Genomic DNA, 25,690 nt, shown 5'->3' with positions numbered 1-25,690 from the left:
CCTCTCGGCCAATCCGCGCGCCCCATTCTGCTGCCCGCCCAGCCAACCCCGGGCCTTGAAACCAGCGGGCAAATGGGCGCAGGGCGGCCCTTCAACGCTGACCGCCTGGCCAATTGGGGATTCCGCGTGGCCACGGCGGCAACCAATCGACATGGAGCGCGGTGCCGCCGCGGAGAGGTCCGGCCGAATATCCCTCCGCCTTCCTCCCTCCCTCTCTCTCCCTCCCTGCGAGCCGCCGTTCACTTACCGCCTCCCTTCCCTTCTTTCTCCCTCCGCCACCCGAGCACCAGCCGCGCTCTGAGCTGCCCCCGGGGTCCCTCCCCCGCCGTCAGAGGAGCAGCTGCCGCCGCCGCCAGCAGCAAATTAGGAAGAGGGAGGAAGGAAAGGAGGAAGGAAGGGGAGCTGGAGCGACTACCAAGAGGGAGCCGGTGAATGGGCTTGTGGTGACCCCCGCCCCCCACCCCACCCTCCCTTCCCACCCGACCCCCAACCCCCATCCCCAGTTAAGAGCCGCCGCCCGAGAGGCCGGGCCGTCGTCTTAGGAGGAGTCGCTGCCGCCACCACCTTCGCCATGGAGCTGATCACCATCCTCGAGAAGACCGTGTCTCCTGGTAGGACGCGGGGGCCGGGGGTCGGGCTGAGGTGATTGGGTGGGGGGAGGGGAAACCCTGGCCCCTCTGACCCTGGCCCTTTTCCCACTTTCCTTCCCCCCAGATCGGCTGGAACTGGAAGCGGCGCAGAAGTTCCTGGAGCGTGCGGCCGTGGAGAACCTGGTGCGTGCCACCCCACGGTCCCCCATCCCGTCTCCCCATCCCCTGCGTGCGGGCCTTCCCGCCCTCCCGGAGGCCCAGGCCTCGGGAACCCACCCCGCCCCATCCCGTCCCCCTCCCCCCCCCCGGTCCAACCTAACCCCGCCATCGGGAAGCCGGTGGGTGTGTCCCGCCCCGGGCCCCGGCATCTAGCCAATGGCGCGGCGCGCCGGGGTGACTGCCGCCCAATCGGCGCGCGGCCTGAGGGCGGCGGTGCAGCAGGAGGGAGAAAGAGGGAGGGAGGGGAAGTTAGGTTGCGCCGCGCTGCGTGTTCAGCAAGGGTGGGGGTGGGGGAGCCGGGCCTAGGGGCCATGTGGAAGCTCCGAGCCCCGCTGCCCGCCCTGTTCGGATCAGGACCGGCTCTCTCCTTCCTGTCCCTTGGCCCCTATGATTTTCTACGTACTTGCAGAGCTCTACCTTTCCAGTCTCCCTTGATCTATGTTCATGGCCAGGCCTGCACCTGAATGCCTCTTAACCCATTCCGGCAATGTTTCTCCCTTTCTTGACTGGTTATTCCTCTCCCAGGTCCCCCCTTCCCCTCAATCAGTAGAGACTAAATCTGCACCCAGATAACAGGCTGAGGCCCATCCTTGAGATCGGGCCTGTTTCCAGAGGAAATCACAGAGGAAAGTTCCTCGTTTATCATATTTTCGAATTTAAGGGGTACAGGGAAAAATGAATGTTAAGCCCACTAGAGACTGGACCTCTCTATAAGAATTGTTAGATGGATTGGTTGAAACAGCCTGTGTGCCAGTGTATTCCCTCCTGCTGGGGGGATGGGGAGCAGAGAAAAGGCTCAGTGATACTAGACATGGTTTAAGGTAAATAACACTGTAACCAGATGTGTTCTTTTGTGTTATCTATGTAAAATAACACAAGCAAAAACAGTGACAAGGAGTATTTATATTTTATACAAGCGAGGCTTTTTTGTGTTTTGTGGGTTCCCCCCCCTTGTGTATGCTAGTTTTTGTTGCTCATCTTTTTATCCTTAACTTTGCATAGAAAAGATTTTTATCCACTAGTATGAAACCTTTGGTATATATATTTCTGTTTTCTGGTTTTGCTAAATTTGCAAGAAGCCTTTTCTTATTTCTAACATTTATTTTGTCTTGTTCCCAACGTTTCTAACATTCTTTAATTAATGAAAGTTTTAAGAATTATCTTCCACTGTGATTAAGGAACTTGTTAGTGGTAAGAAACTGTCTGCTTTTGGGTTTTCCTGTTAACTTTTCCATTGGAGAAAGCTTTTTGTGGGGAAGAGTAATGTGTATTAAGATACTTAAACCAAAGGAGTAGTTTTGGGGACCTCTGCAGTACAAAAGGTTGAGTGGATTTAAAAATCCACTGTGTTTAAACAACTCAAGACCAAAATGAATAGGAACCTTTAGTGTGGTAACCATAAAGTCATTTTCCTTTGACATTTTTATCCTTTCAGTTGCCCCCTATTTTTAAATATTTGTTATTGCTTTTTCCTTATATATATGTTTTACATTGTTATCCTCTTGCTGAAGCACTTAAAACTAAAGATAAGCCTCCTAAGTCTATTTTAGATTTAGAAGTACTTCCCTCTCTTATGCATGCTTTCATGGGATCAAAAGCTACCCTTGAATACCATTCTTTTTGGGCTAAGGTTTTTTAAAATCTAAATTAAACAACTTTACTTTCTACCCTATCATAACATATTAAGTTAATAAGTATAATTTACTGAGGTACCAGATACTATTCTAGGCATGTAGAAGAATCCTCTGACTACCAGTTTGTCAAACTTGTTTTAATTCTGGGGGATCTAATGTGAAGATTTGGGCACTAAGCTGTAACTCCTTGTTAAGTGCTGAGTCTGTGTGAGAAGATGGATGACTTCCTTATGTACCAAGTAATGTTTTTTTAGGAATCTTGAAGTAAATATTTTGGCATTTTTCTGAGACATTATGTTATGTCCTAAAATTTTTAGGTTTTCCCCAGTTTTTTTGGTGCTATTCTCAGTTGGTGAAATTCCTAAGAGGTATTTTATTCACATCTCTTAACAGCCCACTTTCCTTGTGGAACTGTCCAGAGTGCTGGCAAATCCAGGAAACAGTCAAGTTGCCAGAGTTGCAGCTGGTCTACAAATCAAGAACTCTTTGACATCTAAAGATCCAGATATTAAGGCACAATATCAGCAGAGGTGGCTAGCTATTGATGCTAATGCTCGACGGGAAGTCAAGAATTATGTAAGTAACTTTCATCTCCCTTTGGTCATATTAGCCTAGGGAATGTGGGTTCTTTTGTCATCTACTTGGGATAGGGCTGACAGTGTAATAATTGATTGGGGGACTTAAATTTGAAGATGAAAGTTGTATTTAAGTCTTTCTCATACAGTCTTTTTCCAAGTGATTCTTCCTTAGTTAACTAGCATGGAGCTTTTCTTGAACATCTACTGTAGATAATTCTCAATGTTTGGTGGGTTAGGCATGGCACTGTGTGGTCAGGAAGGGAATTAAATGATCTCTTGGGCCTTTCAAGCCCAAAGAGTTTATGAAATAAGGTTATGACTTTAATCTTGTTTTTATCTATTTAGCAAATTATGAGAAACTTTTAGAAGTATCTGGCTTTTTGTCAGTGTTTAAAAGAGTTAGCAAATGGGTGTTTTGTTTTGTTTTTTTTTTTAAGGAAAATTGAATGTCCCTTGTTGCTGTCTGTGCATTATGGGGTTCTTTTGAGTTTTTTGTTGAATTAGAAATCCATAATTCTTGCCACAGCAGAGTATCAGAATATATGTATATATATGCTTTTTAAAAATTAGATCTTTAGTGGCCTGTCTTACATGAATAAGGTGCAAAGAGTAGTAAGTCAAGAATCTGTGCAGTCAGATGGGCCCTGCTATTTGATGGGAAGCCACTGGGAGGATTCCTGCGTCTGTACTTGTGCTGGTCATGGTTCTGCATATCATATTTTCTGTTTCCTGGTTCTGGGTGTCAGCATTAGGTAAATTAGTGCCCTTTGCAGCAGTAACTTGTTTCTAATTATGTACCTCTTTCTCCAGTCTTGCATGGAGGAACTGATGACAAAAAACTGGGTTACAAAAGCCAACTTATTTTGAATCTTCTTTGGAATATGTAGAGCTATTTCTATCCACTTGAGTTTGCTTATACAATAACATTTTAATCTTCTTCTCAGTAATTTGATATCAATGAAGTTCATCCCATTAATGACTGGAAATCTTGATATTTACTATTCAATTTCTCATTCTCCTCAAATTACACAGTGGTAAATGGGAGAAGACATGATCAGAACTGTAATTGGGGGTGGGGCACATCAATCTTAACCCCAGAATTTTTTTAAAATTTTGAGTAAGAATTTCTATCAGCATTATTGAGCTTTTGTGCATGAAAGGTAATAGCAGTTATTTAGGGCTTTTTTTCCTTTTCATAGCACATCTGGTAATACTCTCAGTGCTGGTGGTTATTTCTTTTTTTGAAATCTGGGTCTTGGACAGAGTTGAGAGCTAATTTCTTACTCCTCTTATTTCTGATAATTGAGTATTACCATTAGGGTCACCCTTGGTTAAGTAACTTTTAGTACTCAAGAGTTAGACATTTAGTTTTTAAATCACCTGAGGTAATATTAATAATGGTCTTTTGGAAGCAACTTAAAGGAGAAAAGATAAACACAGAGACTGGGATTCAGTATGCGTTCCATATGTACTAGGAGCTGGTGCAATACAATGTGAAGGCACCTAATGATTTCTTAGTCTGACTTGGATTAATACCTGTTCACCCCCTGCCCTTTTGGACAGTTCATCTCATTCCTGCTCCCTACCCATGTCTTTGACACACAGATTTTGTTAAAGTCCAGTCTAGCTCTGGTAGGCCTAGAGAGCAAAACCTTCATTTACAATCAGTCAGACTGTTTCTGAGCTGATGATATACCATGTAAGGGGGAAAGATAGGAGGGAGTTCATTATTATTAGCTACAAAGCAGGATACTAAGTGACCTGACCCAGTCAGCAGAGCTGGCCTGAATGTCTGGCAGCTACTCTTTGTCCTGTGTTCATGCCAGGAACAGTTAACTGTTTGCCTTTTTGAGTGGACGGGTGAGTCTTAGTGAGTTCATTGACTGAATTAGCTGATCATGGTAATGATTAACTCTGGGTCATTGTGGCTTCATTCTTTGTCTATACTTGTGCCTTTGCTACTTTCTTACCTTGTGTTGAAAATTGAGGTGAGGTCTCTGGCTTTGGAGATTCTATTTGGAAATAGGGGGTGGTTGGTTTCATTTCTAGGCTCTGGGGCAATGCTGATGCTGCTGCTCTTGGTGTTGAGGCCAGCTTCATTCCCAGCAGTTGGCCTATGCTATGTATGCCTTTTCCTGCTTTGCTATATTAAAGATAGTTCAGAGACTGATAGAAGATGTGTGCTGGTAGGCACAATGTTTTCAATAGTATTACGAATTGATATCTTCTGTCTTTGTGTGTGTGTGCCCCCGCACAGGTTTTGCAGACTTTGGGCACAGAAACGTACCGGCCTAGTTCTGCCTCGCAGTGTGTGGCTGGTATTGCTTGTGCAGAGATCCCAGTGAACCAGTGGCCAGAACTCATTCCTCAGCTGGTGGCCAATGTCACAAACCCCAACAGCACAGAGCACATGAAAGAGTCGACATTGGAAGCTATTGGTTACATTTGCCAAGATATAGTAAGTACTGTATCTAACTTATGTACTGCTGATTCCCTCTAGTTGTAACATGCATGGTATTAGAATTATTCTTTATCATCATGAAAAAAAAAAAACAAGCTACTGCAATGTGTTTTGAAAGTAGGGCTACTTTATTTGTTAGACTTCTATATTTGGATAGTTAATTTATCCTCATATTGCTAATCATGCCCTAAAGGAAAGAGACTTTTAAGGGTCACAAACTCAAGATGAAAATCCCTGTTTGGAGAGGCATAGAATCTGCTTCCTCTCCTTGACCTAATCCCTTTCTGAACATCCTCAATGTAGCAGGGATGCCGTGTTACTTTTTCGATGACTATTTTACAGAAACAGTTTGCCAGCTTTTGCTGTTACTGGTTTAACCACTGGAGCCATGACACAGTATGTTAAATGCAGCACTTCTAGGACTCTTGCTGCTGAGATTACCACTTCTGGTATCAGGTTTTTTTTGTTTTTTGTTTTTTTTTCTATTTCTTCAGATTTTATTTGGTTTAGATGCTAAGTCGTGTCCGACTCTTGCGATCCCATGGGCTGTAGCCCGCCAGGCTCCTCTGTCCGTAGGATTCTCCAGGCAGGAATACTGAAGTGGGTTGCCATTTCCTTCTCCATTGGTATCAGTTTTGATATACAGATCTGATGAAGCAAAGGAGTCCACAGCACCTGACTCCGTAGATGTGCCCAGGTGTTGATCCTTGGTCCTCATGTTCTGAAGCTTTACTTCAGTTGGTACAGATGGCCTGGAAGAAACACCACACTGCCATCTCCACGTGCACAGAACGGTGGGCAGGGGGAGCCAGCATTGCCTCATGACCAGAGTCATTATGCTAAGAAGTCAGGAGATGAAGTTGATGAGTTTAACTTGTTCCAGTTCAAGTTTGGACTATCAGACCCTGGGATATTTTGTAGGTAGTTTGTCCTTAAATGGAAATGTTTGGGGAAAGATCAGAGAAAGTCTCATGATACTCTCTTGAATAGAAGGACTGCTGATTAGTCATGAGCTCAATTATTATATTCACTGCACTTCTGCTTGTTTCAGGACCCAGAGCAGCTACAGGATAAATCCAATGAGATTCTGACTGCCATAATCCAGGGGATGAGGAAAGAAGAGCCTAGTAATAATGTGAAGCTAGCAGCTACTAATGCACTCCTGAACTCACTGGAGTTCACCAAAGCAAACTTTGACAAAGAGGTAAGTGTCTTTTGATTAAAAAGTATAGGTTCAGAGGATGAGGCAGGGGAATTAAATGAAAGTTTTGTGTTGTTTTAAGGTTATGATTCAGAAAGTACTATCTTGTTTAGAAGTATTTATTTCCAGTCTAGTTAAGATTTGTGTTTTGTGAAACATGGCCATGGAGTAGGTGTTTGCCATTTCTCTTTGGCTTTTGGGAATAATGTGATCTAAAATGTTTCTAGGCTTAGGTTTTCCCTTTTGTAGTCCAAAGTGTGAGTATGCTTGGGGTTTGTTCTTTTTTTTAATTATGGAAATTAGGCTGTTTCGTACTTCCATAGGAAGGTGCTTTTGGAAATTAATATATAAATTCTATTTTGAAGAGTTGACTCATTGGAAAAGACTCTGATGCTGGGAGGGATTGGGGGCAGGAGGAGAAGGGGACGACAGAGGATGAGATGGCTGGATGGCATCACCAACTCGATGGACGTGAGTTTGAGTGAACTCCGGGAGTTGGTGATGGGCAGGGAAGCCTGGCGTGCTGCGATTCTTGGGGTCGCAAAGAGTCGGACACGACTGAGCGACTGAACTGAACTGATTTCCCTCTATTATTTATTTTTAGTTGTGTTAAAATGTACAATAAAATTAAGTTGACCATCTTAACTGTTTTTAAATGTATAGCTCAGTAGTGTTCAGTGTGTGCACGTTGTTTTGCAGCCAATCTCCAGAACTTTTTTCATCTTTCAAAACTGAAACGTGTTAATTCCCTGTTTTCCCCTTTCCAGTCACAGGCAACCAACTTTTCTACTTTTCTGTTCCTATGAGTCTGTTTACTATAGATAATTTATATTAGCAGAGTCATACAGGATTTGATTTGTCTTTGTGACTGGCTCATTTCATTTAGCATTATGTCTTGGGCTCATTCCTATTACAGCATGTGTCAGAATATCCTTTTTAAAACTGAATAATATTCCACTGTATTTGTTTGTTGATGGGCATTTGGTTTGCTTCCTTCTGCCTTCTGGCTATTGTGAATAGTGCTGCCATGTGTATGGGTATACAAATATGTCTTTGAGAAGTTGTTTTCTGTTCTTTTGGATATATTATCCAGAAGTGGAATTGCTGGATGATATGGTCTGAAAGCATTATGTATATTTCTTAACTCTTTAGTTGGGCTTTCTGGTTTTTTGGGGGGGCCTTAGATTGGACAAAGTTGGGATGTCTAAGAAACCAAAGCAAACTGCAGTTCTAATTGCTTGGAAAACTGGGTTTTTCCTTGTAGATATCAAAAGAGGATGGTAGCAAACAAAATTCATTAGTCTTCTATATTTTACCATATTTGATCTGGGTTTGTTTAAATTAAGAATTCTCTTTTAAATGCAAGGAAAGGAATTTTCCTGATGTATGATTTTTTTTTGTTTTAACCATCTTTATTTAAATCCTGTGACCTACATTTTCTTATCTGCTTCCTTCTTCAAGTCTTGTTTTAGTGAAGATCATTTGAGGGATTAAACGATTAGGGACCTCCTTAGAGGGCAGGTCAAATAGTAGACACCAGGACAAACACTAGACCATTGCTGTGTCCAGGAAAACCTGCAAACTTCTAATTCTCTTTATTTTTGTTCTTCTGCAGTCCGAAAGGCACTTTATTATGCAGGTAGTCTGTGAAGCCACACAGTGTCCAGATACGAGGGTAAGTGTGAGGTCATGTCTTCTATCTTTCCTAGGAAATGCTCACTCTAGCATAGTAGTTTGAAATATTGGAATCTGGTGACTTCAGAAATAGCGTTTGACGAATACTTTTATTAATAAAAGAATTTTTATTCAATATGTTGGAGAAGAGGGAAGAATAGTCTTTGGAAAGCTAACATGATGGAAGTTGCCACCCTCTTAAAAAAGATTTAAGGGAGAAATGGTTTGTGATCAGCCTTGCTACTTAATTGCTGTAGGGTTCAAGGGCCCGTTTTCTGTTATAGCCTTTGAAACAGCTTTTCTACTTCAGGAACCTAAACCTTGACCCTTGAAGCAGGTGGAAGTAACATCCAGTCTGAGGGCAATAGTGAGGAGTCCTGCCAAGGGTTCCACAGACACCTTTAAAGTAAAAAAGAAGGAGAGGAAGATATTACCCAAATATGCATCAGTTGACCCTATAGATTATTGACCCACTTAAGTGAAGCAGTTACTCATTTACCTTTGTCAGATTGCATTGTTATTAAACTAAGAAGTAAACGGTTTAATTTGATGTTTGCACAGGTACGAGTGGCTGCCTTACAGAATCTGGTGAAGATAATGTCCTTATATTATCAATACATGGAGACATATATGGGTCCTGCTCTTTTTGCAGTAAGTACTTCTGTTTTATGCAGTTGACCATATAGCTAATTGCAAAAGCCCCTTATTCTTAGATGCTGTTCTGTTGGTTCTGTAATTTTTTATTTAATGTTGTGAAATCAAGGAAATTCCTTGAGTATTAGATTTGAGTTCATCAGCAGTGTGCCAAGAAAACTTGTGCTAACTTTGTACTCATAAAAAGAGTGTATTTTAAAACTCTGTTTCTTCTTCCTGCCTTTCATTTCAGACCTAGCTTTCATAAATCTACATTTTTGAAACTTGAATATCTGTGGTTGTAGGAGGGGTCGAACTTGAACCAGCACTTATTTGGAACCTGGGGTATCTTGTTTTCTCTCTTAAGATCACAATTGAAGCAATGAAAAGTGACATTGATGAGGTGGCCCTACAAGGGATAGAATTCTGGTCCAACGTCTGCGATGAGGAAATGGATTTGGCCATTGAAGCTTCAGAGGTGAGCTGAGGGTTGATGTGGTGGGAGCTGTTATTCTGACTGGGTTTTGGGACTTATCTTTTTGGTGGATGTTACTTTTCTCCTCTGGGAGAGCTTTATTCTGGCTGGGGTTAGAAGGTGTCTCCATTTGTAGAGATTTTGGGTTTGTTTTTTTTCACTAGCCAAAGCCATGAGGCATCTATTTTTACCAGTTGGGATTTGTTGTAAATATTAGTCCTGTGAACACAAGGGGGCAGCAGGCAGTCATATTTTAACCAGATGCTATCTGATGCTGAATTATTTTCTTTTGGAAGTCCTAATGCAAGGATGGGATGTATAATTGATAGCTTACCAACTCTGGTGAAGAAATTAGATGTGGAGAAAGGGGTTAGTTCTGCACTTGCAAATTAAAATTCTGGCTTTGTTTCCAACGTTAATTGTCTTTATGTCCTTCAGAAAGCACCGTCTTACTTTTGGCCTCCTTATGGGAGCTTAGTGCATCTCTTTATCCAAAGGTCAATTAGTGAAAAAAGAATAATTCTTTTTTTTTTTTTTTTTGAATTTATTTATTTTATTTTATTTTATTTTTAAACTTTACAATATTGTATTAGTTTTGCCAAATATTGAAATGAATCCGAAAAGAATGTAATTCTTAAGATTGCCTTGATCCTTTAAAGTCCATTGTATGTATGGCCTAAAAGAATCTCACTGAAGTAGCTAGACAAAATGAATGCCTCCAAAGACCACTCACACTGCATGTTACCATGTGCTTCACATGTCTTGGCGGGGGGATGGAGCGCACCTCAAGGCATGCAGGATCTTCCCTAACCAGGGATGGAACCCATGCCACCTACAGTGGAAGCGTGGAGCCTTAACCATTGGACCGCCAGGGCAGTCTCCGTGTCCCTGTGTCTCTGTGCAGACCCGTGGGCAGCTCTCGCTGTGTGCCTTTATATGGTACACCTTCATCGTTTGTTTGCTGCCATCCGAATTTGCTATGTTTCTCTTCAGGCAGCAGAACAAGGACGGCCCCCTGAGCACACCAGCAAATTTTATGCCAAGGGAGCACTACAGTACCTGGTTCCAATCCTCACACAGACACTAACTAAACAGGTGAGTTACCCTCCAAATCTAGTCAAGTGAACTGTGAAGCCGTGGTAGTGGTTGGTTTGCTGTGGAACAGTTGGCATGAAGGAGCTCCACAATTCTGAAACAACTTGATGTTCTGTTATCCATGACTTCAAAGAGCTGAACTGGATCTCTAAGGTCCTTTAGGCTCTGAGTAGTTTGACCAGATAAAAGTAACAAGACTTCATGAAGAATGTGGGTTTAATGAGTAAATAGAGAAATTATCTGTTTTTTAAAAAACTATTTATTTTTGGCTCTGCTGGGTCTTTGTTGCTGCGCGCAGGCCTTCTCTAGTCGTGGAGAGTGCGGCTACTCTCTAGTTTTGGTGAGCTGGCTTCTCACTGCAGTGCCTTCCCTTGTTGCGGAGCACAGGCTCTAGGGCACGTGGGCTCTAGGGTGCTGCCCTTGTTGTAGCGCATGGGCTAGGTTACCCCACAGCCCGTGGGATCTCCCCGGACCAGGGAGTGAAGGGTGTCCCCTGCATTACAAGGTAGGTTCTTAACCACTGGGCCACCAGGGACGCCCTGAGAAGTTACCTTCTAAGAAGTGTTCTTAGTTTCTGGTGTTCCTTTTTGGCTTTATGGTGTTCCTTTTGTTTTGGTATGGTGTTTAGAAAGATTCTGTCACTTCACCTGTTCTGGTACATGTGAACTGTACCAAAGAGCTGGCAGTGCTCTGAGGAAATAATGCTGTAACTGAGCACTGCAAAATTTCTGTGTATACAGGAATATAATTTGTTTTTAGGGAATTTCATGACTCTTAATATAGCAGTCTCAAAAGATAAGTAGAGATATATTCCTTTGAAATGGACAGGGTGTGCCCTTAAAGTTTCATCTCATCTTTCAGTTTTACAGTTGCTATTTTTATCTTTTGATCTTAGTATTTTTGCTTTTATATATTTTTGCTGTGCTTCTCATTTGGGAACAAACCATTCTTTAGGTATGTAATTTTCCGACACTGGATAAGTATAATTGTCTTAAATTACTCTGGTGTGAATGGCCACAATAAAAAACACCTTGATTTCCAGTTTCAAGGGAGATCCAAATGTAATCTTTTTTTTTTTTTTTTTAATGTAATCTTTTTTTAATTTTTGAAATATAACAATTACTGGCATACCAGAAGGCTCTGCCTACCAATGCCTTCTTCCTCTTCCCTCACCTTTATCTCCATAGGTCTTGACTGATTTTGAGCTTTATATTACTAGTCATTTAGCTTTCTTCTGTTCTGCCTTTTACTCGATGTATTTGAAATTGCATCTGTATTCCATGTAGTGGGAGTTTGTTCGTCTTGTTGTATAGTCGTGAGAAATAACCTTCCCTCTGTCTGCATCTTGTTTAACAGAGGTTGTGTTGACGAGTTTTTGTGGAGGAGATAAAGATAGGAAGGTTTTCTATTTTATTTACTTCCCCAAAGCTTAAGCTGTAATGATAATTGGGAGTACTATAATCAGAGGACCTTTTGAGTTGATGAGCTTCTTTGATCAAGAACTGAACTACCGCCACATTCTTTCACCAGGATGAAAATGACGACGATGACGACTGGAACCCCTGCAAAGCCGCAGGGGTGTGCCTCATGCTTCTGGCCACCTGCTGTGAAGATGACATTGTCCCACATGTCCTTCCCTTCATCAAAGAACACATCAAGAACCCTGACTGGCGGTACCGGGATGCAGCAGTGATGGCTTTTGGCTGCATCTTGGAAGGACCAGAGCCCAATCAACTCAAACCACTAGTTATACAGGTGAAGCTGAGGGAGCGCAGGGTGGAAAATGGGACGTTTATTGTTTAACCTTTTACTTGAAGATTTGTCTTTAAGAACAAAGCTGTAAATAGTCTTCCACAAAAGGCACTTCTAGATAGCTATTTGCTGTCAGTGAGGCATAAAATGTATTTCGTACTTAACTTTTATTACAAAAACCATATGACTTGAAAAATGGAGAAAAGGCCCCCAAAAAGGTTACCTTTAATTCTCTTGCCCAAGGATAACATTATTAATGCCTTGTATTTATCCTTGAAGGTTTTTTCTATGTGTGCGTACTAGAATGGAGGTCTTAACTGTATGAATACTTTTACAACTTGTTTTTTGTTGGTTTCTTTTTTCTTCACTAAATATTATAACACAAATAATTTTCCATGGTTTTTGATGATGTGAGTATTCAGTCCTCAGGACAAAATGACATGTAATGAAAAATCTTAATGAAAGTTTTGTTATTTATTTTGCTACAGCAAGTGACACAAGAGTGCATTTTAGTTGTTTAGTATATAGAACGCAACCTTTCAGGAATAGCTAAATGCCATTTCAGCTGCATCCTGGGATCTCTGCCTGAATAATTCAGTAAAGATGGCAGAACGTATTCATACCAAAGTCTTAATAAAACTGTACTGAGATTTGATGAAGAGAGAGGGACTTTCTGTGTTTCCAGTTTTTGTTATATTGTTGAATATTTGACAAGCATATCTTATAAAATGACAAAACTGTTTTGATAACTGAGTTAAAACCCATCCATCAGTATTTCTTCTTCTGAGGTGTTGGTCAGCATGAATTTCAATCTTTGTTTTGCTTTGCCAATAACTGTTATGTTTACAGGCTATATTTGTTTTGCTTTGCCAATAACTGTTATGTTTACAGGCTATGCCCACCTTAATAGAATTAATGAAAGACCCCAGTGTGGTTGTTCGAGATACAACCGCATGGACAGTGGGCAGAATCTGTGAACTGCTCCCTGAAGCCGCCATCAATGATGTCTACTTGACTCCCCTGCTGCAGTGTCTGATTGAGGGCCTCAGTGCTGAACCCAGAGTGGCTTCAAATGTGTGCTGGGTGAGGCATTTTCTTCCTGTTGAGATAAGGAGCTTGACTAAGCCATTGGCAAGGAAGTAGGAGGTGTGGGAGAGAAATGGATCTACCTCACTAGAAGGCTCTTTTGAATAGCATCTCCTTCCTAATTTCATCAATTAAAATGTGGGGGAGATGTAAGCTGCATGACCCAGAGGGAGCTGTTGACTCATGGTGACTGGTTTAGAACAGTCATGCTAACCCAGTGGGAAAACTCTCTGGACTTGGTTTTCTTTCTTTTCTTCAGTGGCTTGGGGACAAGAAATTTTAAGGTAGAGAGTTGCTGGCTACGAAAAGTACCATTGCTGAGAAGGGGGCATGAGGGAAGGAAGGTAGGCGGCCCAAGTGCTGAGTCAGTATAGGCTGAGTATAATTCGCTAGGGAACTTTGGGATTTGGGGGAGGAAGTTCAAATAAGGAAGGAGTGGGGTTGAAAGGCTTTCTGTGAGTGGAAAGAGAAGAAATGAAGTGGCAGGCATTCATGGTAGGTGAGAATACTGTACTGTTTAGAGAATGTTTCTCCTGTGGGCAGGAGAAATAAAATATAAATATAGATACATTTATTTAATTTTAAGGATACTTATAGATGTTGTCTTGAGATGACCTTGACAGGAAGAATTAAAGATTCACTGCCATTGATTTATTCTTAAATCAGTTGAAAAGTAACACTGCCCAGGGTATTAAGGGAAAATGAGGTGATCCTGGAATGGGGTTCTTTTCGGGACTAATTTAATGTTTACTCTGTCTGGGTTTAAGGCTTTCTCCAGTCTGGCTGAAGCTGCTTATGAAGCTGCAGATGTAGCTGATGATCAGGAAGAACCAGCTACCTATTGCTTATCTTCTTCTTTTGAACTCATAGTTCAGAAGCTCTTAGAGACCACAGACAGGTAACTGATACTATACAGAAATGAGTGGTGTTTTTGCATCCAACTCCTTTAACACTCTTTTTGTGGGCTGTCTAATATAAAAACATTGCGATAGGAGAAATGAAAAGAATCCTGGAGCTTCACTGCCTGGCTTATGGGATTTTAGTTCCCCAACCAGGGATTGAACCTGAACCCTTGGCAGTGAGAGCGTGGAGTCCTAACCACTGGTCCACCAGGGAATTCCCAAGATATCTTTTTCATAGCTTTTTGTGCAAACTACTCTATTGTCCACATGGGTTCTTCAACATTTTTGACTATTTTTCATATAATTTTAGCCCCTTCCTAAAAGGCCATTCTAATTATCAGGTCTGGAAACCATATTGAACATAATCACTGGCTCAGAGATTGAAATTTTGGTTCCAGGCTGTATTGTTTGCCAAATTCAGATCAGGTCTGCAGCCATATTGGTTTTGGGGTTATTTTCAGTGAGATAATGTCTACATAAGAATGACTCTCTGTCCTTTCTCAGTTAAGACTTTGAGGGTTTTTTGCTGTGTTCCTTATAGACCTGATGGACACCAGAACAACCTGAGGAGTTCTGCATATGAATCGCTAATGGAAATTGTGAAAAACAGTGCCAAGGATTGTTACCCTGCGGTTCAGAAAACTACTCTGGTCATCATGGAACGACTGCAACAGGTGCTCCAGATGGAGGTGAGACTGAACACCTTCCTGATGGGAAGGGTGTGGTACTTTACACATAGCTCTATTTTCAAGACTGTTCTCTTGTTTTCAGTGTTTAAGTATATACGTTGTTAGAAAGACATAAGGCTCATACAAAAAATGTTGCAACTTCCAATTGCATTGCTTGCTACAGTTTATTCATATATGTGTTACACCATATATATACATAAGTTTTTTATTTACTTTCCATTAGAACTAGTAGAGATTATTTATCCACCAAAAATGGAAACATTTTTGGGAGGGCGTTTAGAGCCTTTTAGAAGGTGTTTATTCAGAACACGATCTTCTTTTCTTTGTAGTCACATATCCAGAGCACATCTGATAGGATCCAGTTCAATGACCTTCAGTCTTTACTCTGCGCAACTCTTCAGGTATGATGGTGCCTTATCACTTCATAGCACCAGGGAAAGATTGTGTCTCAGGATGACAAGTTCACGCACACACAGAACTCTGAAGATGATGTTGTGGGTGGTGATGGTCAGAGGCGCTTCTCAAAAGACATTCGTCCGATTAGGAGAGTTTCCCATTTTCCTTTTCTTGTCTGTCCGTAAAATTTGCCTTTTGTACAATACAATGCAATTTACCTTTTGTACAATGTAGGAAAGGAAACTCCTCCCATTTGTGATGGTCCTCCCAAACATGAAGTTTTTTGTATTAACAGCCTTTCGTTTTGGTTTTCATCAGGTTGTTCAAGTAGCCTGGTCAGATTTGGTTCCCAGCTATGGTTCACTGAGCTAAAAACAGAGCCTTGTGTTTTTGCCATCATCTTTTGAAGCAACTGCTATTGGAAACTGTATTATAATTGTACTATACAGATTATAAGTGTATAATTTACTGATAATCACACTAGACTTTTTTTTCTGAGGAGAGACTGGGAAAATGTTACTCCAGTGTGATGGCATGGCTGAAGAGTTACTCCCTTTTTTACCTAAGAATAGGGAAACCTTGGAACTTGTCTAGTGCTTAGGGCAGGTACTAGGTTATAGAATTGAGTGATGCTAACTAGATCATCTTACCTATGACTCCCTTCTCCTTAAGTCTCCTTACGCCAGACTTAATTTTTTAAAACATGACTGTTAACAGGTCTTTCCTGATCCAGTGACATTAGTTGAAACAAAGCGTAAGGAGGGAGGTTTGAGGAATGTTGAATTGGGAAAAATCAGATTGGCTTTATCAAGACTTTCTTGACCACAATCTGTAAATGGGTTAGGCCATAGAAAGGGTTGCTTTATTGTTTTATGAGTAGCAATTTGCATATGACATGTCCTTCAAAGCTGAAATAATTTAACTGCCATTTCAATACAGCTAAATATGGAGGCAGATTTATCACATGTGATGGAAGATCCTCTGTGTTTGTTCTGAATTGGGAAATAGATGAGTTATTTAGATGTATGTTTTCTTGCAGTTGATTTGCACTTTCAAAACTTCAGAGCAAAAAAAGCTTTTCTCCCCAAAAAAGTTCTAGAGACTTAACTGATTAAAAAAAAAAAAAAAGACACAGTATGGTGTGCTGTTTGGAGGGTTTGGAATCAACAGATTCTGAACTTTTATTCATTTTACAGAATGTTCTCCGGAAGGTGCAACATCAAGATGCTTTGCAGATCTCTGATGTGGTCATGGCCTCCCTGTTAAGGATGTTCCAAAGCACAGCTGGGTCTGGGGGAGTGCAAGAGGATGCCCTAATGGCAGTTAGCACATTGGTGGAAGGTCAGTGAGCCACAATCAGGCAAGAAAATTTCTTTAGAATGCAAGAGAGTTTCAGTAGCCGTGAAGAATTTTTGACTGCAAAAAGCATAGTCCTGTCTTTTCACTTACGTGGTATCGAGTCAGTTCAAAGTTGGATTGAACATAAGTATAAATTTGTGTATAACTGCCTTGCCACTCTCCCTGAAGTGAATGGGAGCCAATTTGCAAGTCAGGCTGGCAGCTCTTTGGTGGGTAGAGGGAACTGTTATCTACCTCATGTTCCTCGGGTTCCTTTTCCCCCTGAAACTTCACTTGCTTTATTGAGCCTTGATGCCTGTAAAGGATGGAGGAGCAAAGGTTTATGTTTTCTTTTCTGGCACTTGGTACCTTCTGGTTTGGGTTTTAATGCTTTGGATCTAGGTTGAGACAATATGGTGCCTAGTATGGAATGGAGTGAAACACTGAGTTCTAGGAATTAATTGATTCTCTGATTGTTACATATCTTAACTATTCAGAATTGCTTTGGGGAAACCATATCTGACTTCAGAAACCAGGAGTGCATCTTCAGTGGTGGTCTATAAGGTGTATTATTAAGGCAGACTCATTTCTAGCATAAGGAGCCTATGTCCAGTCCGTCTGGCCCCTTGTGACCACCCTGGCAGGGTGCAGAAGTTAATTTTTGTTCCCAGAGTAGCTGAATTGAATATGAAACCCAGACAGCTTTTCTGACTGGCTTGTTACATAAGTCCTTGATAGAATTGCTTAAAGATCCTGTTTTATTAAGCTGGCTTCTGGGAACCCCTCGTGGCCTAGTGGTTAGGATTTGGTGCTTTCACTGCCGTGGCCCATGTTCAATCCTTGGTCAGGGAACTGAAATCCCACAAGCCACATGGTGAGGCCAAAAAAACAAACTGGCTTCCAAAGAGTTCATGTTACAATCAGATGAAGAAGTGGAAGTCAGTATCACTAAATCAGCCAATTCATAATTAACCTTGACATTCCTTGAGAGCCATACCACTTTGTAGTTCCAACCAGAGTGAAATCTCACTCTGGAGATTTGGCATTATCTCCAGCAGTAATGAATTTAGCTTGTCCAAGATAGCAATAATGTCTTTATGATAAAATTGCTATTTAACTTGCATTTTACCCAGCCTTTTGACTGGAGTGCGTACATTTTGGGAGCGCTAAGATGGTTATTTTTGCTCACTTCTGTGATCCTGTGGTGCTAATAGATTGGGTTTTTTTACAGTGTTGGGTGGTGAATTCCTAAAGTACATGGAGGCCTTTAAACCCTTCTTGGGCATTGGATTGAAAAATTACGCTGAGTACCAGGTAAGCTGTGCTTTTCAAAAATAATATGTTTATGTCTTCATTTATACCTAGTAGGCATTACAGTGCAGAAATCTGGATCCTGTAACCCAGGTGGCGCTTCCCCATGTGTCATCCCATGTATCAGGGTTGAGCTACTTTGTTGCCATAAGTGTCTGAACTAAAAGTAGTCAGTAAGAAACTGGATATTAGACATACCAGACTAGCACCCTCAGAAAGGGTTTGTTTTCAATAAACCACCTGTCTCTGCCACCACCATCTCTGGTGAATATTGTCTTTTTTGTCCTTTCTTAATGGTAGTTTAAATAACCCAAGTTCTCTTTCTGCCATATTGGTTGTTAAAATGAACTAAGCTCAGGGAAGAAGGGTCTTTCCTTCTTTGACTCTAGGTTCATGTGGTAAAGGATCAGTAACTAGGTAAAAATCATGCCTTACCCCTGCAGGCAGCCTTTTCTGTTTCAGAGATGATCGACTTGATTCTTTGCAGGTTTGTTTGGCGGCTGTGGGCTTAGTGGGAGACTTATGCCGTGCCCTGCAATCCAACATCTTACCTTTCTGTGATGAGGTGATGCAGCTCTTACTGGAGAACTTGGGGGTGAGTGTCTATACACACAATCTTAGAAAGATGATTAAACATCAAGATCTGTGACAGAGAGTTTGGTATGTTCCAGAATGTTGGCTGTGGGCTTATGAAGGGAGTTGTTCATTTTCACAAGATGATTTTAACCTAAGGAAATAAAGGAATGCATGCTCAATGTATGGAACCTGAGAGGCGCAGGTGGGAACCTGTTAAGTGCAAAGGAAAAGTAAATATTATAATCTCTCCCTCTATCTAGAGATGACCACTGCTGATTTTTGTGTATGTCACTTACAGGTCTATACCCAATATATTAGTTGCTTATTGTTAAAAAAAAGCTCTTTGAGTCTTTGGACAGAACTGTTTTTTTTTCCTCCTTGTCAGAATGAAAATGTCCACAGGTCTGTGAAGCCACAGATTCTGTCAGTGTTTGGTGATATTGCCCTTGCTATTGGTGGAGAGTTTAAAAAATACCTAGAGGTTGTTTTGAATACTCTTCAGCAGGCCTCCCAGGCCCAAGTGGACAAGGTAAGCTTAAAGGTCTCTCTAAATCCAGCCCTGATTGGAGGAGCGGGACTTTTGACAAATGTACAACCAAAGACCATCAAATACAGTGATTCTGTTCTTTTTCTCTTGCAGTCAGACTATGACATGGTGGATTATCTGAATGAGCTACGGGAAGGCTGCTTGGAAGCCTATACCGGAATTGTCCAGGGATTGAAGGGAGACCAGGAGAACGTACACCGTTGAGTATACATTCCAGTTGACTTAGTCTAGTGTGCAGTTAGCCAGATGGACTGTGTGTTCATTGCATGGCTTACTTGTAAACTAGCACTTACTGCTTAAAAGAAGGGGAGGAGGAACAGTGCTCTAATGAAGAGAGTAGCTTTGGGGGAGGTTATAGACTTTTAGTTCTGACCACTGCTTCCTCAGCATGCTGCCCCTCCCCCCATCCAGTCATCTGAATTGAAGGATTGGGGGATTAGATTTCCTCTGTCACCTGATGTTTTTTGTTATTGACTGGGGAAATGTTGTACTTCACACTTCTGATATCATAGGCTTAAAGGAAAGATTCCACTTGTCCTTCTACATATATGTATACATACTTGTGTTTGTTAAGGAGTATCTACCTCGTCTGTTGACTTGAAGAATGAGGAAAAATAGTTGGGTGTAACTGTGTACGACTAGTTCTCTGGACCAAAGCCTCCATGACGGGGGTAGGGTATTTGGGAATTTTGAAACGGTGTATGCCTGCCAGGTGGAGGGCAACCTCATTAGACCTTCTCTTTCTTTTATAGCGGATGTGATGCTGGTACAGCCCCGAGTAGAATTTATTCTGTCTTTCATTGACCACATTGCTGGAGATGAGGATCATACAGACGGAGTAGTAGCTTGTGCTGCTGGACTGATAGGGTAGGTTATACCCTGCTTCTGATAGCTGAATAGAATTTCTCACAGAAAATGAGAAGACATGTTAAAAAGAATAATTTCTCCCACCAAACTCTAAGAAGTGAGCTCTCAAAGAAGTATAGAAGCAACATCAGATCTATGTCCATCTCATATTCTGATGTTGGTCAACAAATTACCTCTGTTTGGCCTCCTCTACTGAGGGTTTCTGAGGCATCATTAGAAGACAGAACATTGGTTTTGAGGAGCTCAAAGACTTGGAGTCTAGTTCTGATTTTACCATGAATTAGCTGTGGAACCTTGGGTAAGGTCATTCTATTTTTTTTAAAATCTCATTTTTGTAATCTGTTGAGGGCAGGTATTAGACTTACTTATGTTGAAAATTTCTTCTGGCTTTAAAAAGTAGGTAAATACCAAGAAACCTATAGCTAGTTTTGGATGGTTTTAAACATGATCTTGTTGTCGGGCCAAGAGCTCATTTTTAGGTGTGTTTATTTTGCACAGGGACTTGTGTACAGCATTTGGGAAGGATGTACTGAAATTAGTAGAAGCTAGGCCAATGATCCATGAACTGTTAACTGAAGGACGGAGATCGAAGACTAACAAAGCGAAAACCCTTGCTACATGGGCAACAAAAGAACTGAGGAAACTGAAGAACCAAGCTTGGTAAGAGCTTGTTTCCACTGCCCTCTTTCTTGTGCTTTCTTGGGGAGGAGGTACCTTTTCTTTAGGCTTTCCTGACAAGGACTATCTTTTGGTGTTTTGTTTTGTATTATTTCCCATATAAGTGCTTCTGAGCCAGGACTTTGTTCCTCAGCCTTGAACTAGTGGAAGGGTCAGGCAGCCCATCTTTCTTTGAGCCAAGTATTTGGTGATAAAGGACAGAATTTATATGACTAGAATTCAGTGAAGTCCCCAAATCATTTTGGAACCTTAATAAAGTCATCGATAATAGCCTTTTCCCGTAAATCTTTTTTTTTTTCTGCTATTTCTTTCCTCATGTTCTTTTCTTTCTTTACTGAAGTGCTTTTAGACATGGCTTTCTTTTACAAAAGATATCCAAAGTTGGAGTTGTCTGACCTCTGCTTTGAAATATAGCTTTGTTTTTCCCTCAGATACTCAGTTATCTTACATCGCAGATCTCAGGGCTTCCCGGGTGGCACTAGTGGTAAAGAACCCACCTGCATGCAGGAGACGCTAAGGATATGGGTTCGATCCCTAAGTTGGGAAGACCCCCTGGAGGAGGGCATGGCAACCCACTCCAGTATTCTTGCCTGGAGAATTCCATGGACAGAGTAGCCTGGTGGGCTACAGTCCATGGGGTCACAGAGTCAGACACGACTGAAGTGACTTAGCACACACACACATATCTCAGTAAAATTGGCCATTTTGAGTTTTATCTTTATAGTTTCCCACCCTTTGTAAGTGCTAATGAAAGCAGGTAGATGGCATATAGGGAACTAATAAAAATATAATCAGTCCTTGAAAAGTTGACATTCACTTCAGGTCTTTGAGCACTTAACTGTAGGAATCAGTGAGATGTTTGGCTCTATTGGCTATATGCAATCTCAAAAATTGACCTTTTTTCCATCTGTTTTTAGATCTGTTACCATTGGGATGATAACCTGAGACCCCCACTGGAAATCTCCAATCTTTTGAAAAACCCGGAAGTGAGGAGTGTGCACGGATGCTGAATGTTTGGGAAATGAGAGAATGAGTGAGTGAGGCTTGAAAACACACCATATTGAAAATCCTGCCACAGCAGCAGCTGCAGCCACCAACAGCAGTGCTGTTAGTGAGCTAAGTAAGCACTGACTTCCTAGAAAACCATAACGTCGGCCATCTTGGAAAAGAGAAAAACAGTGGATTTACTTGCTTATAAAAAGGAAGCTCTCTTCCCAGGAGAGGCTAGAACTAGCTTTTCTGTCTTTTGGCCGGTGCCGAGTGGAATGACTAGTTTGGGAGAGGAGGAGGGACTGGGTTCAGCTGTGGTGCTTTGTTGTAAAAGGCAGCCTGGCCTTTGCTACTGATGAGAAAGATGGAGCCTGAGCCTCAAGCCCACCTTTGGTGTACCTTTGCCACACGGTACTGGTACTGTATGCGTGCCGGCTAAAAGGAGGGTGCGGGATTCTTTACAGTCTGAGAATGAGTGTGTGTGAATGAGGCGGTATCCACATTCTCAACTTCAAGTCATTGCAGTTTCCTTTTCCCAGAAAAAAAAAAGGGGTTAGATGTTGCATTTCATAAAACTAACTGAAGTTCGGTCTACTGATGCAGCACAAGAGATGTAAGAGAAGAAAAAAAAAGGAAAGACGCTCTTTAGGTTTTGTTTTTTGGGTTTTTTCTTTTTCTTTTTTTTTTAATTTTAGGGAAAACACTGACGAATGGTCAGAGCTCCCATCCTGATCTTTTCATCAAGGCGCCTTTCCTAATAATATGGTTCAACTGTGAATGTAGAAGTGGGGGGGGGGTGGGGGGAGAAAAAACAAACTCTGGAGTTAGAGGATATAGAAAAAATAAAAATACATTGTTACAAATAAAGAATGCAGACTTCAAAAGAAAGCCACAACCCAAACAAACCAAAATTTAAATACTCAGAATTGGCAGCACAAAAGAAAAGTTCCCTCCTGACGTGTATTGTGGTAGTCTGAACGCCCCCAGAAAATTGTGCCAAAGAGTTTAGAAAACAGACTAAAAACAAAACACATACAAACAGCAAACTTCAGGTAACTATTTTGGATTGCAAACAAGGATAAATTTAATGTTTATAAACAATCTGATAAAATAACCATTTGGAAACTGCTTGGCCTTCTGTTCTCATTTATTTGATTGATTATAATGAGGTATTGGTCTCTTGCTGCACATCAAAACCAAGTGATCAAAAGAATACATATGTGTGTGTGTGTATATATACACACACACACATATATACATTAGAACTCTTGTGATGAAAATGGCACTTGAAAAGGTTATATTTTTCCACTGAAGTTGAAGATTAATAAAATGGTGTCAAAACATTACCCTGGTCACACGCTTTAATATTTTTGTTTAAAGTGTGATGTGCTATGATAATGATAAATCAGACAATTTTTTTCCCTTTTACAAAGGAACAGGGCACCTTGAATTTTGGTTTTAGCCTCTTTCAGCAATAAGGAGGGATGTCGGTGAGCTTTGATCCCCTTTTGGTTTTGCAATTATTAGGAGTTTTTGCTGGCGTTTTGAATATGCTGCTTTCAAAAGCACCAAGGAAGATTTTAAATTGCTTCCTGGTATTTGGAGGATTAAAAAATAAGACCTTAACTTCCCACTTTTACTTCCATTCTAGCAAAAAATACGGGCTTACTTTTTTTCTCTCTGCCAACTCCCTGTTCAGGCCTTCCATTCATAAGTGGGATTGGCTCAGTTTAGCCCATCCATATGGCAGCATCTCTAATAGCTCTTGTACAGGGTATCAGATATTGTGCCTTTTGGTGCCAGGTTCAAAGTCAAGTGCCGATCTATGAACCAGTGTACAAAAAAAAAAAAAAAAAAAATCCAGGTGTCTGAAGGAAAGATGCTCCATTGTGAATAAAAAGCTCACACCAGCTCCTAAGCCCTATGAAGAGACCTGGCCTTCTAATGCCTTGTTTAAAATTTAGTTGTTCCTTGAGGGAAAGGATGATCTACTAACCATTCCTGATAAGGGTTGGTCAGGGCTTAGGGAGGGGGCAGGAATATTGGGGAGAAAAAAAATCTGATCATTCCTCAGTGCTACCCATTTCTGTCCTGTGTGGGCTGCTTAGCTAGACAGCAGGAGAATAAAGTACACCGAGAACCATAACGAAAACAAAACCTTCCGTGTGTTTTGTCATGTTTTGTTCCAGGGAAGCAGTTGACAAGTGCTGTTACTAATGCTTTCTCCCAGATCCGTTCAGTGATGGAGAGGAGGAAAGTGGGCTGGTTGGTTTGTGGTCTTGGTGCCTCGCAGTTTTCTTTGCACTGGTTATGCATTTATTATCCTCCTCTTTTCTAGTTACCTTTGGCTAGTAGGTCTTCCCACTGGGTATTTGTCCTTAATCAACTGTAACACCTAAGGCAACTGGATGCAAAATGCATTCTGTCCACTCACTGTCTGGGCCTTCCCCACTCTAGTCTTGGCACATTCCTTCAAGAATGTCATTACTGTCTGGTAAGATGTCAGTGAAATGTGAAGAAAATGGGCATCAGACTAGGCTTTGGTTTGCCACAAGTGGCAGCTGCCTGTATCAATTACATTTATTAATTTTGCTTTTCATTTCCCCAGTTCCTCCCAGCTCCCTTCTGTTGAAATGTTGAGATTTTGGCTGTCAGAGGCAACTGCAACATTGCCTTAGGGACTTGTGGAGGAGGGGAATTGCTCAGTGTAGTAGTTTCATTTTCAGAACCAAGTAATCTAGTCACTCTTGTATAAAAGTGTGTTGGTCCAAGTTGAAGAAAAATTCAAACTCCATCAGCTTTTGATAGCATCTTGGATTTTTAGACAACTTCAATCTGTAATTGGCATTCAGAATGCCCTTGGCATGCCAGTCTGTGATGGCAGTAAAAGACCTGTTAAAACACTTGAGCCCAACTTCATTAACCAAAACTGATACCACCACCTTTATCTTCTAAATAAAGTCCGCTTTATTTTTATTTTCAACATTTTGCTGCTTCATTTTTGGTTCTAGATGGTGTCACCTTTTTGGAGGTGAAATGAGCTGTTTGAAAGAAGCTGGTATGTATGGTGATAGATGTGTGAGTTGGGGAGAGGAAGGCCACATCTAAGGACAAGCTCTACTGTAGTACACTGGGAAATGAGTGAGGAACAGTTTGCTACAAATGAGGCAGTGAGAAAGAACTACGTGGAGGAGGTTTCCTGTCCAGAGAAATCTGAAACTGCTGGAGCCTGTCCTGTCTTGTGCATACTTTTCAGGCTAATGATCTGGTCTGTCTAATGGCTTATCCAAAAGTTGGATTTTTTAGTTTGCAGCGTGTACTTAATTTCCGCTTACACTCTTTCCCCACCTCTGCCCCCCTAGACCCGAAACTTACAGAGGAAAGAACACTAACTTGAGATTAAGAAACGGTCCTTTCTTTCACCCTGCGGTTTATTGGTGCAGTGAGATGCCTGCAGGCTACTTTATGGAAAAGTGCACTTTCTTACTTTATGTTGGGCGAGTAAAATGAGGGCTGACCTTCGTTTCCTACCTTAGCCTCCACGTGGCCTTTCACCATTTCTGACCGCACACCCGTCAGTAAGAAAGTTTTGACCATGCACACCCTATGTGTTGATAGATGATATGCCTGTGCTACTGTACCTGTACATTGTGTGATCATAAGACACAAAAACATTAAAAAGCAATCATATGAAAAATAAATATAAGTAGGAGTTCTAATATTTTTTTTCTGTACCCAACTTTGGAGATTACTGGGTTTTAGAGGATAACTTGTAATTCTTACTAGACTGCATTAAATTTTGAGTGATGGCAAGAACATTTCTCCATTGAAAGTATACTTGGAGCAAAGAATGGTATCTGTTCATTATCTAATGAGGAGGAGCTGCGTCCCCGAAGGATCTTCCCAACAGTCCTCCAGATAATTCCCCATTCCTATTGAACTCCCTTCTCAACTAACACTGAGAAAGGACATAAAAGTACAAGGTTAGTTGCACCTGG

General features: G+C 41.4%; 2 protein-coding genes across 2 annotated transcripts in view; one reads left to right on the top strand and one right to left on the bottom strand.

The window, feature by feature from the left end:
• The first annotated feature begins 217 nt into the window (after positions 1-217).
• On the top strand, positions 218-24,675 carry KPNB1 (karyopherin subunit beta 1). The gene is made up of 22 exons (XM_019981189.2): positions 218-611; positions 715-773; positions 2,837-3,019; positions 5,279-5,479; positions 6,534-6,686; positions 8,299-8,358; positions 8,919-9,008; positions 9,358-9,468; positions 10,459-10,560; positions 12,091-12,315; positions 13,204-13,395; positions 14,166-14,296; positions 14,842-14,989; positions 15,319-15,390; positions 16,582-16,726; positions 17,955-18,037; positions 18,522-18,629; positions 18,996-19,139; positions 19,251-19,356; positions 19,910-20,024; positions 20,523-20,684; positions 21,620-24,675. Coding segments are annotated over exons 1-22 (2,631 nt in total). The 5' UTR covers positions 218-571; the 3' UTR covers positions 21,621-24,675.
• The window catches only part of LOC109573770 (uncharacterized), a 16,497-nt gene continuing 5,941 nt past the window's right edge, over positions 15,135-25,690 (bottom strand). The window contains exon 5 of the mRNA XM_070774446.1: positions 15,135-18,761. The gene's annotated coding sequence lies outside the window, so the exon portion shown is untranslated. The remainder of the gene's footprint in view (positions 18,762-25,690) is intronic.

Source organism: Bos indicus, chromosome 19, assembly GCF_029378745.1.
Source record: "Bos indicus isolate NIAB-ARS_2022 breed Sahiwal x Tharparkar chromosome 19, NIAB-ARS_B.indTharparkar_mat_pri_1.0, whole genome shotgun sequence".
NCBI lineage: Eukaryota > Metazoa > Chordata > Mammalia > Artiodactyla > Bovidae > Bos > Bos indicus.
This window is presented reverse-complemented; position numbering and strand designations above follow the sequence as displayed.